We start from the raw sequence: 18,809 nt of genomic DNA on the forward strand, positions 1-18,809 counted from the left end.
TAACCAACCCCCACCTCGGTTGCTTGTGGTGTCTCCAGCGCGACTCGTAATTGTGCTCGGACTGCCGGGCCATGGCACCGAAGGCTTTGTGGGATCAGTCCATGTAGCTCCTTGCGGCCTGGCAGTTGACACTATCGAGTGCGACTCCTCAGAGCTACTGGTCCTGATCGAGGAATAGAAGGTCGCGGGATTACTCCATGAGCCTCAAGTCCTTCTTCGCACTCGAGCCCTTGGGACACTCGGGAAAGAGGCATAAGAAGAGGATGTCCAAATGGACTTCGGCTTCATGTCGTCTGTTGTCCGTCGACAGGACGGGTAAGGAGCATCAACACTCTAGGCACGGTTCTGCAGAATCGTTGCCGGGTTTGGCTCCACACCTCCCCCTGTTTCCAGGAGCCGGAGCTACCTCCCCCCCACTCAAGTAAAAGAATTCCACGAGGCCATGCGCCGTGTATTTGAGTGAGCCGCTGGTGCGGTTTGTGCCTCTCAGGCTCGGAAGAGGCCCCACCAGGCTCCACAGCGACGGCTCTGGTCTCGGCGCCGGTAGGGTCTCAGGGATCCGGGTCGACACAGGTCATTCCAACACTATCTTCCCGGGCGCCGGCCCCGAAATCAGAGCCTCTGACGCCAGCTGCGCCAGCCCGATGCTGATGCACTACAACTCTGAGTCGGATCGATATCACTCAATGTTGACTCCAGCGCAGGGCCCAGCCCAGACCTTCTACATTGTTGCATGTTCATTTTGAAGAGGTTCCAGGCTTGGGAGAAGAATAGGAGGATCCCTGGACCCTTTGGAACACCAGTTGGCTGCCCATGTGAGCAATTGGACTGAAGATCTTGGAAAAGCCAGTGAACAGAACACATCTCCAGATACTGGCACGCTCTCTCCATCTAGTGTGGCTACAGAGGAGGGTGCATCTTATGCCATGGTAGTGAGGAGGTCAGCAGAGGTCCTTCACCTGGAGCTTCCCTCGGTTCAGGTCAACATTAATCTCTTGACTGTGGTGCTTCAGCCTGAGGCTTCCTCGCCTGAACCACTTTTGCCATTTAATGAAGATCTGACAGATGTCCTTCTAGGCATGTGGTCCACGCCGAGCACAGGGGCTCCTGTGAACAGGACAATAGCATGTTGCCATCGCAAGGCTCTGGGTGATCCATGTTTCCTCAGCCAACATCCCACCCCTGAGAGCTTGGTTTTTCAGGCTTCAGTCTCCCCTGGTGCGTTCCCTTCCGCTACTTCGGATAGGGAATCCAAGAGGTTCGATGCACTTGGGAATAAGATGTTTTCTTCCACCAGCCTTGCATTGTGGTCGGTGAACACTGCATGCTTATTGGGCCGTTTCTCGCACACTTTATGGGAAACGGTTGTGCAAGTGCTACCTCGGGTCACGGAGGAAGCCACAGCCGTGCTCTCCCAGGCAGTGAAAGATAGGAGAGATGCAGCAATTTTCACCATTAGGTGTGGCTTCGATACGAATGACTCTGCGTACTTTCGTTTCATCTACGGTGGTTTTAGGGCGCCATGCCTAGCTGAGCACATCTGGCTTCTCGGGTGAAGTCCTGGCTAACCTCATGGACATGCCTTTTGACGGAACGCTTCTCTTTGGTGCTTCAAGGAATCACGTACTACGGCGACATCCTTGGGCCTCTCGGTTACACCATGTGGCCAGTCTACCTTTCCGCCCTTACGTGACAATGGAAGGGGTTTGCAACAGCGTCCGCCATATCCCAGCCACTGTCTTGCACAGCCTCCCCAAGTTGTGCACAGATGTGGACGCGGTACATTCTAACTTTGTGGGAATGGTAGCCAGAAGTCATCTGCCACCCAGCCCCCACCATCTGTATTTTCCAATTATTCCTTGTTTGGTTCTGCAAGGCAATGCTACTCCAGTTGGAATGAGAATTCAACATCATCTCCTTCGCTGAAGGTCCATAACATCGGACAAGTGGGTCTTGCAGGTCATTCAGGATGGCAATTCTCTTCCCTTTTTTTCTTTTTCTCCTCCTTTACCGCTAACTCAAGAGCGGCTGGTGGAGGATCATCTATTATTACTCTGAGAGGAAGTTTCATCTCTCCTGGCCAAGGGAGCTATAGAGAAGGTTCCAATTTTAGAAATAAGCAGTGGTTATTACTCCAGCTACTTTCTGATACCAAAAAAGAACAAAGGTCTACGTCCTATTCTGGAACTTCAGATCGTCAATCTTTTCCTCAAAAGAAAAGTTCAGGATGCTCACACTGACTCCTGTTTTGAATGCCCTAGACCAAGGAGACTGGCTGGTTGCGTTGGACGTGTAGTATGCGTATTTTCACATCACCATCCTGCCCGGCCACAGGCATTACCTGGGGTTCAAGGTTGGCCATGAACTCTTTTAGTTCACTGTGCTCCCGTTTGGGCTTACCATTGCGCCTTGGGTGTTAATCAAGGTGTTGGCGGAGGTTGCAGCTCATCTGTGCAGGTTAGGGGTCTTACCCTAACTCTACAAATGGCTGTTGAAGGCGCCTTCACCCCAGGTTATCGTCTACCACCTTCAGATTACGGTGGTCCTCCTGCATTCGCTGGTGTTCTCTTCTAAGGTGCCGAAGTCAAACCTGACTCCTCAGACACTCCCTTTCATCAGCGGTGTTCTGCACACATTGCAGTTTCGGGTTTATTCTCCCAAACAGCAAGTTCAGGATATTCAGGTTCTAATATTGATGTTTCAACCTCTTTCCAGGATTTTAGTGAGACTGACTGATTCCGCTGGGACTCGGGCCTCCTGCAGCCTGTTTGTAAATCATACAAGATGGCGTATGCGGCCTCTGCAGTGGGATTTGAAGTTCCAGTGGGTGCAGCATCAGGGGTATCTCTCCGACATGGTTCAGGTCTCGGAGGGAGCTGCAAAAGACCTGCAGTGGTGGTTGACGAGCCGCGTTTGGGTCAGAGGCAGACCTTTCTCCCTTCTCCAACCAGATCTCACCGTAGTGACAGATGTGTCACTACTGGAATGGGGAGGCCATCTGGGAGAGGTGAAGATCAGGGGACACTGGTCTCCACATCAACTTGTTGGAGCTTCGGGTGACCCGGCTAGCATTGAAATAATTTCTTCCCTCTGTCATGGGGAAGTTGATGCAGGTGTTCATGGATAAGATGACCACTATGTGGTACTGCAGTAAGCATGGCGGGGTGGAGTCCTGTACCCTTTGTCAAAAGGCCTTATCCCTTTGGACTTGGCTGGAACAGCAGAGCATAACCCTGTTGGTTCAACACCTGGCAGCTTCTCTTAATACCAGGGCATACAAATCTGGCTGTCAATGGTTAGCGGATCACAAATGGTGTCTCCAGCCGGAAGTGATGCATGGTCTCTTTCAGCAGTGGGGAGAGTCTGCAGTTTTGCACCCTGGATTCTCCAAGGCGGCCGTTGCTCAGTGGCGCTTTTCATCGCGAGAGGAGCTCAGGACTCCTCTACGCCATTCCGCCCATACCACTTCTGCCCAGAGTTCTCAAGAACAATCAGGCCCAAGTCATTCTTGTGGCTCCGGACTGGGCACGGAGAGTCCGGTATCCAGAGCTTCTTCGAATAAGCATTGATCAGCTCCGATCAGGCTGCCCCTTCGGTTGGATCTTCTGTCGCAGCAGCAAGGGAGGGTCCTCAACCCGAACCTGTCTGCTCTCCACCTGGTTATGTGGAGATTGAGCGGCGACAGTTGATAGCTTTTGGCCTTCCTCCCGAAGTATGTAATGTAATCTTGGCGGCCAGGCGGGCTCCACTAAGACGGTATACACCTGCTGTTGGCTAAAGTTTGTAAATGATTGTACAGAAAGGTCTATTGACCCTCTTTCTGCTTCCTTGTCTAATATTCTACTTTTTAGTCTTATCCTTGCCCAGCAGGGCTCAGTTTTGGGTACTTTTAAGGGTTATCTTTCTGCTCTGTCCACTTTCTTGCGGCTGCAGGACCAACCCTCCTTTTTCTAATCCGCTATTGTTAATAGGTTCCTAAAAGGGTGTGTACACATGCTCCACTTACACCGTTTATCATGCCTATCTTATGATATTCCTGGATAAGGTGGTGCTTAACAACCGGGCCTCATTCCTATCTAAGGTAATGACCCCATTCCATGTGGGTCAATCGGTCACACTGGCCTCGTTTTTTGCTCCCCCTCAATCCTCTAAGGAAGAGCGTCTCCACCGTTGGACCCAAAAAGTCCATTGTCATTCTACATTGACCGCATGAAAGATTCCGGGTGGACGACCAGCTTTTTGTGGGTTATGTGGGGGGCTAAAAAAGGTCTGAGAGTGCAGAAACTATCCATTTCACGCTGGGCCATTATCTGCATTAAAATCTGCCATGCCCTGGCTAGGAAGCAGCCTTCTAAGGTCTTACAAGCCCACTCCACCAGGGGGAAGGATGCGATCATGGTATTGGCTCGTGGAATGCCGGTCCTGCACATCTGCCAGACTGCAACGTGGGCTTCATTGCACACGTTTGCAAAACACTATTGCCTGAACAGTCCGGTCCGTAGGGACGGGCATTTTGCCTGTTCGGTCCTACAGGATTTTTGTAGTCTAGAAAAGCTTACCTCCTGGATGTATGGTTTTGTTATCTATTCAAAGGTAAGGAATCTGCAGCTAGATGTCTCTATCAGGTGTACAAGTTACTTACCTTTGGTAACACATTATCTGGTAGAGACAATATCTAGCTGCAGATTCCTTACAGACCCAACTATGCCTCTCCGCTGTGCGGACTGATTAATAGGGCTTGGGTTGTTCCCCTTTTCAGGGCCCTTGTTTTGACATACACAAGTCACTTCACTTCATGGATGTGCGCTTGTGGCGTGAAAAAATGAAGAGTCACTGACATCCGCATGCCTGGGTGGTGCCTATATAGGTGACTACGACGTCACAAACGGCGCCGGTAACGTCACACGGAGGCGCCCGATGGCACACAGGGGTACTGCTCACGCAAAAGTTTCTGGATCCAGTCTGACACCTGGGAAATTCAAAGGTAAGGAACCTGCAGCTAGATATTGTCTCTACCAGATAAGGTGTTACCGAAGGTAAGTAACTTGTTTATCAAACCATTAATAGCAAGAGCTTATTTCCCTGTGCTCTACTGCCTGCAAGAAAACCTCTCATCTATAAGAAGGCGATAAGGTCCCATAATTTGATTTTCTTTAAACAATATCATGTTTAAGACTGGTAAGACAAATGCAAAAGAAACAATTGATAAACGGAATGCAGGACAATGCAAACATTCACCCCCAGTCACAAGCATCTGGGTTAAATACATCATTCTTTTGCTCACCACCCCAGTTTGGATCCAGCCATATGCAAATCAGCCTTGACCCTGTTCCTTGTGGGAACAGTCCAGCCCGAACTGCCGTGCCAGGTCATTTTGGACCGGAAACAAGCATCCTACAATCAGTTTCAGGGCATTACCCTTCATCAGCCAGGCTAGCATGAATCCAGTGGTGTAGTAAGCACGGAACCCACGTCTGGGCATACCAATCCCACTTTGGGCGACACATTCAAAAGAAACAATTGATAGATGGAATGCTGGACAATGCAAACATTCATCCCCAGTCACAAGGATCTGGGTTAAATCCATCATTCTTTTGCTCACCACACCACCCCAGTTTGGACCTAGTCGTATGCAAATCAGTCTTGACCCTGTTCCTTGTGGAAACAGTCCAGCCCGAACTGCCAAGCCAGGTCCTCCCTGGACCGGAAACAAACATCCTGGGACCGGTTTCAGGGCATCACCTTTCATAAGCCAGGCTAGCTTGAATCCAGTGGTGTAGTGAGCACGGGACCAACGTCTGGGCATTCCCTTCCCACCTAGGATGCTTGTTTCCAGTCTAGGGAGGACCTGGCCTGGCAGTTCGGGCTGGACTGTTCCCATTGGGTGCAGGGTCAAGGCTGATTTGCATATGGCTGGGTCCAAACTGGAATGGCATGGTGAGCCAAAAAACTATGGATTTAAGCCCAGATCTCTGTACTGGGATGAATGTATGACATTGTTCTGCATTCTGTCCATCAATTGTTCTTTTGCATTTGTCACCCCAGTTGGGACGGGTAAGCCCAGATGTGGGTTCCGTGCTCTCCATGCCACTGGAGTCAAGCTATCCTGGCTGATGAGGGCTGAAAGCCCGAACATGTCATAGGATGCTTGTTTCCAGTCCAGCGAGGACCTGGCCTGGCAGTTCGGGCTGGACTGTTCCCATTGGGTGCAGGGTCAAGACTGATTTGCATATGGCTGCGTCCAAACTGGAATGGCATGGTGAGCAAAAAAACGATGGATAAAGACCCAGATCTCTGTACTGGGGTGAACGTATGCCATTGTTCTACATTTTGTCCATCGAGTGTTCTTTTTGCATTTGTCACCCCAGGTGGGATGGGTATGCCCAGACGTGGGTCCCGTGCTCTCCTTGCCACTGGAGTCAAGCTATCCTGGCTGATGAGGACTGAAAGCTCGAAACCGGTCCTAGGATGCGTGTTTCCAGTCCAGGGAGGACCTGGCCTGGTAGTTTGGACTAGACTGTTCCCATTGGGTGCAGGGTCAAGACTGATTTGCATAAGGCTGGGTCCAAACTAGAATGGAATGGTGAGCAAAACAACGATGGATTTAGGCCCAGATCTCTGTACTGGGTGAATGTATGACATTGTTCTGCATTCTGTCCATCAATTGTTGTTTTTGCATTTGTCGCCCCGAGTGGGACGGGTATGCCCAGACGCGGGACCCGTGCTCTCCATGTCACTGGAGTCAAACTATCCTGGCTGATAAGGGCTGAACACCCGAAACCCGTCCTAGGATGCTTGTTTCCTGTCCAGTGAGGGCTGGGCCTGGCAGTTCGGGCTTGGCTGTACCCATTGGGTGCAGGGTCAACACTGATTTGCATATGGCTGGGTCCAAACTGAAATTGACTGGTGAGCAAAAAAGCAATGGATTTCGGCCCAGATCTCTGTACTGGGTTGAATGTATGACATTGTTATGCATTCAGCCCATCAAATGTTTTTTTGCATTAAGACTGGTAAGAGCCAATGCTTTCTTGGTGCTGTATTACACTTAGTGCCCCAGGGGTACAACAGGCATATTCGCCCACTTTCTGCGCCCTTAGGGCACTTTGGTATTCCAGTTGGGATCTGTGACTTAAGTGCATACATAGATCTCACCTGTGGCACATGTTCATTGGTGCAATCTGAAGGGGGTGTTCCCACATTTACATAAGGCAGTGTCTCCATGCAAATGAGGAAACATTTTGCTTCTCTCCCTGCACCATATTACAGATGCAGGTGAGGGGAGGTGGTGACTGCCTACCAAGGTCGCCCTTGAAAGGGGACAAGAGGGAACCATGGACTCCCCCAGACATATCCTTGCAGACATGTGCAGTTACCCGCCTGCAGGGAGATCTCTGCAGCCATTCCAAATGCAAGCTGCATTGATTGCTGCCTGCACTTTGGAAGGTGGACTGGTAGCTTCAAACAGCCGGTTTGTCTTTCACTAATGCACTATACCAATTGCAGGCTCAAATTTGAGCTTGCATTTGGAATTGTGCATTTTTGTGATATTGCGAAGAGTCCCAGTCTGCACCCAGATCACCAATGTAAATCTGTACCACAGTGTAGGGTGGGACAGTACACCATGCCCCTGGAACCCTTCCGACCCTGCAACCTAATGGAACTGCATGATGGAAGGAGAGTTTGAGGAATGGCGTTGGTGTGGAGACTAGTGGGATTGGGATGTTGTTTTGACTTGTATGAAAAACTACAGTTGAAATATATTCTACCGACATGTAATGAGGAGATAATGGCTTGTGTACTCTTTTTATATACCTGTAGATTCGCAAATCTGCCAGTGGATACAGAGTTTTCCTGCAACCTTGGTGCTATCAACCCAGGTGATCTCCATATTATGAGTCTCAACATTAACAACTGGTATCCCTAAAGTAGAAAATATTAAGACCTCAACGACTGCAGGTGCAATGGGCCTCATGTACGAAGAACGCATTAGGTAAAAGGGGTCTCAATTTGAGCACTCGTTTTTACCGAATTTATTCCTATTTTGCAAACTGACCTATGTATTAATAGGTCGGTTCAAAAATTCAAATTTGTAGTGGGTCTCAAATTGCAACCCACTGTGATTGGCTACAATCACAGGAACGGTTGCCTGCTGCGGTCAGCAGAATACCATGTCTGTAATTGCTTCTATACTTTGATTTTGCTTTTATGCCCAAAATAAAATTCTGATCATGATACAGCAATCAGCTTACCGTTGTATACAATTATTCATAACGGAACCATTTGAGTGCATTGCATTACGTGCTAGAAGGCAAGATCAAATAGGTATTAACAAGTGATTAAATGACATTCTACAGATGTTGAATCAGGGCATTATAGCAACTACTGACTCAATAGAATGTAATATATCATGAGCGTTCAGGAAGTATTTCAGATTTAATAAGTAGTAACAAAGTGGGTCCCAAATGTCCCAGAAAGCACGTGGCAGCAAGGTACATTATATCTCAGAGTGATTCGAACACATAGTCAAATCTCGCTACCTGTGGGCATATCTAGGGGAAGCTTCTTCCTCAGTTAATAGCAACTCTGTTAACCCACCAACCTGTCCATAGACACGAAACAGCAATAGGGCTTAGGGACATCTTTGACATAGCCTAGTAGGGCAGTCAATGGCGTAAGCGTTAAGTCAGAGGACACTATGTTATTAAGTTTGTGATTCAGTTTAAGCCAGTATGCTTGTCTTTGAGGGCACTCCCTAGCCATGTGTAAAATGTTTGCTTCAGGGGGACTGCACGTCTGGAGTAGGGGAAATTTACCATTCGACAAGACTTTCTTGGTCGGCTCACAATAATGGGCCCAGTGTGCATCTAGGATGAAAACGACAAACTTGTGGTCCCATCACTCCTTGAAGTTCAAGTTGATGGGTGCAATTACATGAATGTAAGGAATTGTTGTACATTCTCGTAGTCGGTGTGTATGGGCTGGGGTTCGTTAGTATCATTCTCAAGAGTGGCCATTCAGGGGATTCAGTAGAAAAGGATGGATGGATAGCTCGAAGGGTCCAGCGGAAGCTATTAAATAATAGTATGTGCATAGTACTATGCTGTTTGGGCCTCCTGAATTCATCAAAGGAAAGAAAACAGGAACTCACAAAAAGAGCCCCATAGTAAGAAGTGCTCTGGACTAAATATGCTTTAACAACCTAAGTTTGGTGGTGAGCGCTAAGCATAGAATGTGCAGAAATAGAGTATGCGGGAGGGGGGAATACGTGGTAGGGTTGTCTGTGATTGTGGCAAGTCTAGCCCAGATCTAGCTGGTGAGCTAAACTGTGTGAAACTCGTTGCGTGGGCATACACTTTTTTGCATTATTGCAGTGCGTATTGGGTCTGGAGTGGCTAAGAACGCCTCCAAGGTTTGATAACGCATGTCAAGTATCCTCTAATGGGTAAATTATGCCTGTGGAAATAGATAATATATTTTAAAGTTAGGTGCTGTAAATCCGCCAGCACTATATGGGAGCTGTAGCTTCCGCCATGCAATCCTCGGCTCATGACATTCCCAATCCAGTTCTATAATGAGGATTGTAGAATGCCTGGTAAAGAGGAAGTGAGAAATTTTGAAATCGGTATATCAGTCTGGAAAACACCGCCATCTTCATGAGTGTCACCCTACCGGCCAATGTAAAAGGAAGTTTGATCCAGCCCTTTATCTGCTGCTTTGATGTAATAATACATTTACTATATTTTTCACCTTACAGTACTTCGCTATCTTGGTGGAACTTTATACCAAGATAACGAATGAGCTCCGTCTACCATTGCAGGTGAAGGTCCACTCCTGTAAAATACACAATAGGGGCCCGCACTTATTCAGTTTTGAAAATGGGCATAGGACCGGGGGGAATCAAAGAGGAACAGTCCACATAAGAGGTCTTGATAGCCTAAACTTCTATTCACATAGGAATAAATCCCACTAGAAAAGATCCATATCACACTCTATATTTTCAATAATGTTTTTCATTTCTTTTCAACAATTTATTACCATTACAGTTATTGCATATGTTTTTTATATCCCACGTGAACACAATTCATTTTGCGTGACTTCATTACTTATTGAGGAATATATGTTTATTTTCCTCCTTTGAAAACACATTCATTTCAAAATTGCATCCCCCCCATTCTCCCTCCTTAAACACACTCTCCTCTGACATCCCATTCACACCACATACCATAAATTTATAATACAACAATCTGGAGAGACAACTTCACCCATACACCGGCAGAGCCTGGATATAACAGTCAATACACATTTTGGTAGTTCTAAAATGTCTTATCTACCACCTGCTTCAGGACCATATTAAAATAAAATATATATACATACTCATCAGAAGGACAACCAGAGACATTTTTCTCATGTCAGGAGAAAGTTTTATTTTTCATAACTAAAAACAGCAAAGATATAGATGACCTCAGCCGCTATGACAACGGACATTCTCGTATGTAAAAGAGTTGACCTTCATTGTGGATTTCACTTTATTATCTAACGGACAGAACCGGCACGGCCATGAAGACAGTTGTCCTACCAATTTAGTTACCCATGCGGCATTCTCCTTCTCTCATTGTGTGGTGTACCAATGAGCAGGATCCTTAATATGTGTTTCTTCAATTTATATACATCTCTTCCATAGTAACTCCTATCTCCACTGTCCTCCATGACACATACTAGAAGTTTAGGCTAGTAGGAACTATTTTCTGGAAGGTCCAGTTCTGATCAGGCGGTGGCCTTTGTCAATGCCATAAAGAGCAATATGTGCCAGTCTATCTGTAAGCCTGACCACGTCTCAAAGGCAATCATTTCTAGTACGACTGGGGAAAGATTCCTGTCAGGATCCTTAATTAACAGCAGGATGTCACCTGCATAGAGAGAGATTATAACTCTGTGTGAAGAACTGATCTCCCCTTTGACAGTTGTTTTGTCTAATGATAGAGAAAAGGGGCTCCAGTTCAAGCACAAAAAGAATTGGCTAGAGACGACAACCTTGTCTAATCCCTCTGCCTATAGAAACTTGGGGATATGTCATATTGTAGTTCTTAATTTTTGCTTGTGGATTTGTGTTTTGCTTGAATATCCATCTTACCAGATCTCAGCCCAACCCGTCTTCTCTAAAACTGTAATGAGATACAGCCATTCAGTGGAGTCAAAGACCTTGGCTGCTAGCAGTCATCACTAAGGTAAGGTCGATTTGATGCTCGAGGGTAGACCGTGTGTTCAAGTTGTTTGAAGTAGACCTGTTTGGGACAAAACCTGCCTGTTCTGGTCAAATCATGTAGAGAAAATTTGGGGTGGCCTATTAGCTGTAATTTTAGCCCATATTTGTGTCCGGTTTAAGAAGGGTGATCACCAGGAGCTGACCCATTCCTTGTGGCTTTTATGCCAGACATAACTTTTTGTATTGTTACGTGTTCTGACCACATTAGGGTGGCTTCCTCAAGATAATCATATCTTTACTGTACTGTGTTATGTGTTATGGCTGTATATAGATCTGAATAAAGTTGTGTGGATTCCTGCAGTACCTCATTTGGCTTTTAATATTTCTTCCCTGTAGGAAACTGGATCTTAACAATGTCAAAAGCTGCCCATGGAAGGCGGATCATGTTAGGATGCTAGCCCTCGTCATAATGCCTAGCCGCTAGTGTATTTCCGCCGCATTACGGGAGGCCCCTCTCTTTAAGTTTAGGGTAGCCAATGTGGCGAGATCAGAGTACTCTGCTTTCAAGTTATCGGATTGAGACTCCAACTTAGTTAGTTGTTCTCGCAGGGATTTAAGTTTATACCATGCCATTTAGAAATACATTCATCCTTGAACTCCTCCCATAGCGTGGCATCCATTATCATTCTGGCCTGGCTGAGTTCAAAGTAAGAATAAGAATTTATTGATTGCCTTATTTCTGCCTGAAAGGCCTCAGCCCGCAGCTTCTCTGGATGCAGATGCCATTGTCTGGATCTGCAAACTACTGAGGGGATGCTCATTTAGATCACCACTGGTGAGTTTACCCACAAGGTTGTGGACAGATGTACAACCGAGTCTACCCCCCCATCACATCCCTAGGAACCAACAAAAAGTCTATCCTGGAATGTGAGCCATGTACCGCAGAGTGAAAAGTGAAGCCTTGGGCTGTCTTACAATGGGTGCGATACAAATCCACCAGCCCATCTTGAGTCATTGTTTTGTAATTCTTCACAAAACCGGACATGTGAGGCTGTCCCCAGACCAGTAGAGTCAATTCCAGTTTGCATGGAGACTTTGAAATCACCACCCTGTATTATTGTGTGAGGTGCTGCCGGTGACAGCCTCTGTCCCAATTTATCATAAAATTCAGATTTGTCGATGTTTGGCCCATATTCACCCATTAAAGAGACATGGTTGTCATCTGTGATAGCTTTTAAATAAAGCAATCTTTATTTATTTATTTACTTTTTACTGCAGCCTGTTTTGGAAACCAGATGTATTGAAAAAAAGAAATTGTAAATGTTCACAAACCTTTTTTTAAGATTAGGCAGTGGTCCGTAGAACCACTTCCTACTCTTTAAAAAATGTTTTTAACCATCCACAAATGGGAAGGGGTCAGTGTTGTATCCTATGTAAATAGTGGTCCCCTTTAAGAGTGGAATGTAAGAAGGGGAATTCTAGAGTGGAATGTTATGCTTTGAGGAGGAGGCTGGACTGGCGGTTGGGAAAAGGAAGGTACTTGCAGGATACTTTATTCAATAGCGGTTAGTGTCAGGGCAGAGTGGCAGGTGGAAGTGGGGGGGCAGACGACAAGAAAAAACAAAAAGAACGTGCCTGCCATATCGCTGCTCTTCTGCTCCTCACTGGCTCCACTGTATCACAGGCTCCCAGACTCCTCTGCTGCCAATCCAGACACTGCTCTCATGCTACTGACAACATGAGAGCAGTGTCAGGATTTGCCTGTGTGCCCTGGATTTGCGCTCCCAGAGAGACTGGAAGCATGTGCCTGCTATCTCCAACCCGGCAACACACCTCGGGTTGGAGACATCTCAGTGCGCATGTCAATTTGGCTATCTTAAGATCGCCGACCAAACCCACATGCACACTAACAGCAGTTCCTACCACTCTCACTCTGTGACTGCCCGTGATGACCTTGTTCCCAAGACTCGCCCCTTAGAACTTGAAAAATAAATGGCTAATAAACCTGTTTTATTTTTCAAGTTTTGAGGCTGCTTGCAGGGGGTGGTGTGTGGGGGGGAGTGACACTCCTCTATCATAGCAGAGGAGTCACCGCTGCCTGTGTTATCTACTTGAATAAACTACTTCAAAACCCCTGAAGAATGTTCCAGTGAATGAACACTCTTTAGGGGTTTTGAGGTTGTTTGTTCAGGTACATAATAGGGAGATAATACAAGATCCCTTTAAGTACCTCCCTTTTTCCTTTCTCCAGTCATGCCTCCTCCTCAAAGCATAACATACCACTCCAGAATAATTGTCCTGTTTAAAGGTTAGATGTTATTGATGTAAAGAAACTGATTTATTTTTCAAGAATGTTTAAATCTGTTGCAGATGAGGAGAAAAACTAATTTGGCAAAACATTTAAGACTATACAAATGATTGAGGAAGATGATAAAGTGTTGGTAGTGAGTGAATCTAAATTGGTGGCACCTGAATCTAATTCAAAGGTTGTTATTGTTTACTGTATTTTACAGATTGATGAGTTGTATAATCCTTCTAAGTGTAGATTAAAAATAGCAGGAATGGATGTTGACGTGGGTGAAATCATGTTTACCATACGCTTTAATTGATAAAAGTACGTGAACTTGTCAGGTATGAAATTGCAATGCACTAAAGTTAGTCCAGTAGGTTATTGTGGTGTGTTTTGATGCTTCCATTGAATTTAAAGGACATTCAGCTGTGGAAATAATCTATGTAGTGGAATGTGGAAGACTGCTATTTGGTTGGAAAGAACAGGAAAAATTAGGCATCATATTGGATCTTAATCAACCTGACCAGGTCGTAGGTATGAGCATAGCAGAAACTGGCAAGTGAGGATTGAATTTCCAGATGTATTTCAAAACAAATTGGGAACATTTAAGGGATTTTCTCATAGGTTATTCTTAAAGAAGGAGCCGTACCTAAAGTACACAAAGTAAGAATGGTCTCTTTAGCTATGAAAGAAGCATTGAAGACTGTGTTGAATAAACTTTGTGCTGAAGGTATTATTGAAGCCATAGAAGCATTGGAGTGGCTTAATCTAATTGTTCTTGTATGCAAACAAAGTGGAGATGTGCACTTGTGTCGATTTGCATGATTTAAACTATAGCATTTGGGTGGATCGGTATCCATTTCCAGACATAAATCACATGTTAAGCACTGTGTGGGAAGGTAAATATTTTTCAACTTTAGATTTGTCAAAGGCATATCCCCAAATTGTAGTACACCCAGACAGTAGACACCTAACATAATTTGTAACTCCACAAGGAGCTTTCAGATATTTAAGATGACCTTTGGTTTGCATCACCCTTTGCAGTTTTTCAGAGGGCAATGCAGAATGTTTGACCTTGTATACAAGAAGTTATAGTATTTCAGGACGACCTTCTGATTAATGGTAAGAATGAGCTAGATCATGATATGATTCTGAGACTGGTTCTTGAAAGACTGCAAAATGTTGGTTAACAATTGGAGGGGATAAATATGAATTTGCTCTATCTGAGGTTGAGTATATGGACCATATTATCAGAGCAGAGGGCATAAAGCCTAAACTTATACTATTAGAAGCTATTGAGTGTGCTCCTAGTCCGATCAATAAGGAACAATTGAAATCATTTCTGGAATTGGCAGAGTACTATGCAAACTTTGTAGGCCATTTTGCTGACATTACTACACCAATGAGATTATGGTTTGTATTTGTATGTGTATTTGTAAAGCGCGATTGATGCCCGGGGGGCGTCCAAGCGCTAAGGGTCCAATAGATGTTTAGGCAGAGACAGGGATAGATAGCGGGGATTACTGAGGGGAGTTAAAAAGAAGTGTCTTGAGCTGTTTCCGGAATGCGGAGAGATTGGGGTTAGCTCTCAAATGAAGAGGGAGGGCGTTCCACAGCTTAGCAGCGTTATGGGTAAAGGTCCTACCGCCTGATCTAGCTCTTTTTATTCTGGGTGTGAAGGCCATAAAGGTCTGGTTTGACCGGAGGTTTCTACTAGGATGATAGTGGGAGACTGGTTGAAGAAGGGAGAGAAACTTGTTTGCAATGAAGAATGTGAGAAGGCTTTTTATTTTATCAAGGAAAATATAGCTAAAGCGCCTGTATTTCAATTGTACAATCCAGCTTGCAAAACAGTTCTGATGACTGATGCATGTGCATATGGGCATGGTGCAGTTTTAATGCAGTTGCATGAAGGGAAAGAACGGATCATTGCTTTCACATCAAGAACACTGAGAGGTGCTGGAAGAAGTTATTCAGTGATCAAAAAGAAAGCGTTGGTGTGGACTGCAATAGTTTAAAACGTATTTGTGGGGAACAAGATTTAAGTTGAGAACAAATCACAAACCATTGGTTGTATGTCTTTACAACAGAAAGTGGGGCAAATACAACCCGTTCTGCAGCAAAATGGTTGTTACGGCTGCAGACGTTACTTAATTTTGCCAGGAATGAGGACTATTAATGCTGATTGTTTGTCTCAATTGCCATAATCCAGTGCAGATGAGTAGATGGTAGACAATCCTTTTCATAGGTTTCTTTTAATAAAATTTAGATTTAATTTGCTGCATTATTATCTAGGCTCTTTTCAAAATTGGCAGAAACCAGAATCAGCCCCGCCCTGCAGTTGTGACCATTTCTCAGTGCAGGACACAATGCACTTTGTCATGTTCTGTGGCTTGTATATAGAGCCTAGGAAGAAATTCTTGATACCAATCCTCAAGGAGGCTGGCTTCACACAGGTGAGGCCGGCTTTACTCTATTTACAGCTACTACCTAACCCTAACATCACTTATTGCGTTGCAAAATTTTTGGTAGCTGCCTCAGGGGCAAAAGCCGCCTGTTAAGATTAATTATATAAGCTAAGCACATTTTTCTTTTTAAAACTGTTTTTTAAAAATTTTACATTGTTGTTGGATATCTGTATCATGTATTTTATGAAAATGTTGTATGAAATGTATTTTATTGTTCACCTCTTTGTATGGTTTTTAAAAAAAACCGAATAAAGATAAATTGACTGACTGACTGATGGTAGACAATGTGGAAATGCCGCCTAATGGGGCCATTACTTCCAAAGAGTGGAAAATGGTTTTGTATCAAGGTGAAAGTTTGTTTCTGGTAAAAAAAAAACCTTGAAGGATCGAAAAAGGAATGATCTAATAATGACGTATTAGTAAAATGCAAACTGGCCTGGTCAGAACCATCCGTGGTAGATGAAATCTCGTACAGGAGAAAGGAAGGAGAAAGATTGGTAGTACCAGTGTCCATTCATGAAATATTGATTGGGTTGGGTTCTTACATGAAGGACATGGTGGCATGTCTGCCATGAAATGGGGAGCACGTATGAATTTTTGGTGAACAAGTATGGATAGAGATATTGAAAGGTATGTAAGAAATTGCTATAATTGTATTTCTAGTGATAAATCTTGTGTTGTAAGAGAAACTCCCCATGTATCAATCAAATATCCAGATGGGCCATCAAAGAAACTGTGAATGGATAAATGTGGTCCTTTTAATCATAATGATCTACAAGGGAAATTTGCCTTGGTCATGGTTGAGTATTATTTTAAATGGCCAGGAGTTCGAATAGTGAATGAAGTAAAAACTGATAATATAAGTTTTTGAAAAGACATATACGCAAGGGAAGAGATTTCTCAGGGGATAGGTACTGATAACAGTCCTCAGTTTGATTCTGAAAAAATGTCTTGAGGTTTTCAAACTGTACAATATACAGCATCGATGGACCACGTTATATCATCCTAGAGAAAATGTTTTGGTTGAGAGATGTTAGTGGAGTGTTTGCAATTACAGTTAAAAGTAAATTAGACTGGAAACGAACTAAGGAACACGTTGTGGAATTATAGATCAATGCACCATTCCTTTACTAATGAATCTCCGCGAGGTAGGTAGCTTGCAAAAATTTCCTGTCCCTGGTAGATGAAAAAGGAGATGTGGAGAGGATATAATGCTGAAGCAGTAAGTGGTTGGTGAGAGATGAGCAGATTAGGTATGAACAAAGACAAAATAGTGATTTGAAGAGAGGTGCAAGCAGATTCAATGTTGGAGATTGGGTATGTATGAAGCTAAGGTGAAAGTAAAAAAATCAAATAAAAATTTTCTGATATTAGGAATATCAGCAAAGTGTGGTGTACCACCTTATAATTGGAATTTGGCAAGAAATGTAATGTAGGAAAGCTGGTTTGTGGTAATTGCAGGGAAGGAGGCAGTGACAAAGGTGACAAGGGTGATGCTAATGCTAAAACTTTCAAAATGTGTACTGTGGGAGAGGGAAAGAAAGTATAGTCATAAAGAAAAAGGATAATGCCCTGGATGAATGCAAGATTATTGTACCCCCTAATCATGTCCATTATTGATTTACAAGTTTATGTATGTATAACATAGTATTTTTCTTAAATGTCCAATATTGATTTAAGAATTGTATGTATGTATATAGTATAGTAATTTTCTTTAAAGTGTTATGGGGGAGATATGTTGTATCCTAATTAAATATGAATCCCCTTTAAGAGTAGAATGTGGGAAGGGGAATTCTGAAGTGGAATGTTATGCTTTGAGGAGGAGTAGGCCAGACTGGCGGTTGGGAAAAGCAAGGTACTTGCAGGGTCCTGTATTATCTCCTTGTTATGTACTTGATAAAACAATATCAAAACCCCTAACGAGTGTTCCTTCATTCAACTTTGAGTTGGTGGTAAAAAAAAGATTGTGGTTTTCCAACTGGATTTCAGTCTCAAAACAATACATACCTTGAGGATTCAGTATTTCTAAGGAACACCCTCAAAATGCCCCTTCCAAATACCAATTCCTTAATGTTTTTTCAACTCATTTAATGATTCATGAAATATATTCCGGATTATTAACTGATTTACTTCATTTCAAAAAGTATTTTAGTGTCACAGACTCGCTGATTTAGGATTTGCGACTATTATATTTATATACACCTTTCCAATACCGTTGGGTCATGTTTGCGCAATATAAAACTGAATAAGGGAAACTTGGTACATGAGGGCCAGATTGTGCACCTGCATTGCTGCACAAGACTCCCTGAGCTGAAGCAGTATAGACATTGAATGGATAACAGTACAGTCTTGAAACTAGTGGGAATATTGTCTGGAGGAACTTTATAGGTAATGGCATACGGGTTAGACTTGCTAGATAGGAGGGACTGTGTGGGGGTTATCTAAGTACCGAACTCATAGCATCTTATTAAGAACAAGGTTATGTTCAAGGAGTTGGTACTAGATAGTATGCCCACTCTTGTGTTTGTGACCGAAACCTGGGCCAAGGACTCTTCCGACCCGGATCTGGTCGAGGCTGTCCCCGAAGGGTACTGCCTGGCCAGACTCGATAGGCAGAGACGAGTGGGAGGAGGGATAGCGATCCTTCATAAAGACTACTTACAATGCCATATCGTCCCCATACCCGATTTTCCTGACAGTTTTCAAGCTCTCTACTTCTCAATAAAGGAAGCGCAACGCCCCTTTTTCAATGGCATCCTAGTTTATCGACCTCCTGGCTCGAGAACCCACTTTACGTATAACCTCCTTCAGGCCCTTGAACCTTATTTTGGCCGAGATAACTTCTCCA

The 18,809-nt window shown here is 44.4% G+C and overlaps 1 protein-coding gene across 7 annotated transcripts in view; it reads left to right on the forward strand.

Moving 5' to 3' along the window:
• The window catches only part of ANKRD16 (ankyrin repeat domain 16), a 415,867-nt gene that overhangs the window by 352,573 nt on the left and 44,485 nt on the right, over positions 1–18,809 (forward strand). For 4 of the 7 annotated variants that reach the window (XM_078677289.1, XM_078677294.1, XM_078677290.1 and 1 more), the window contains exon 8: positions 7,819–7,877. The exons of the other annotated variants lie outside the window; for them this stretch is intronic. In XM_078677289.1, coding sequence (XP_078533415.1) covers positions 7,819–7,877 — 59 coding nt within the window. The remainder of the gene's footprint in view (positions 1–7,818; positions 7,878–18,809) is intronic. 7 annotated transcript variants of the gene reach the window in all.

This window comes from Lissotriton helveticus, chromosome 1_1, assembly GCF_964261635.1.
Source record: "Lissotriton helveticus chromosome 1_1, aLisHel1.1, whole genome shotgun sequence".
Taxonomy (NCBI): domain Eukaryota; kingdom Metazoa; phylum Chordata; class Amphibia; order Caudata; family Salamandridae; genus Lissotriton; species Lissotriton helveticus.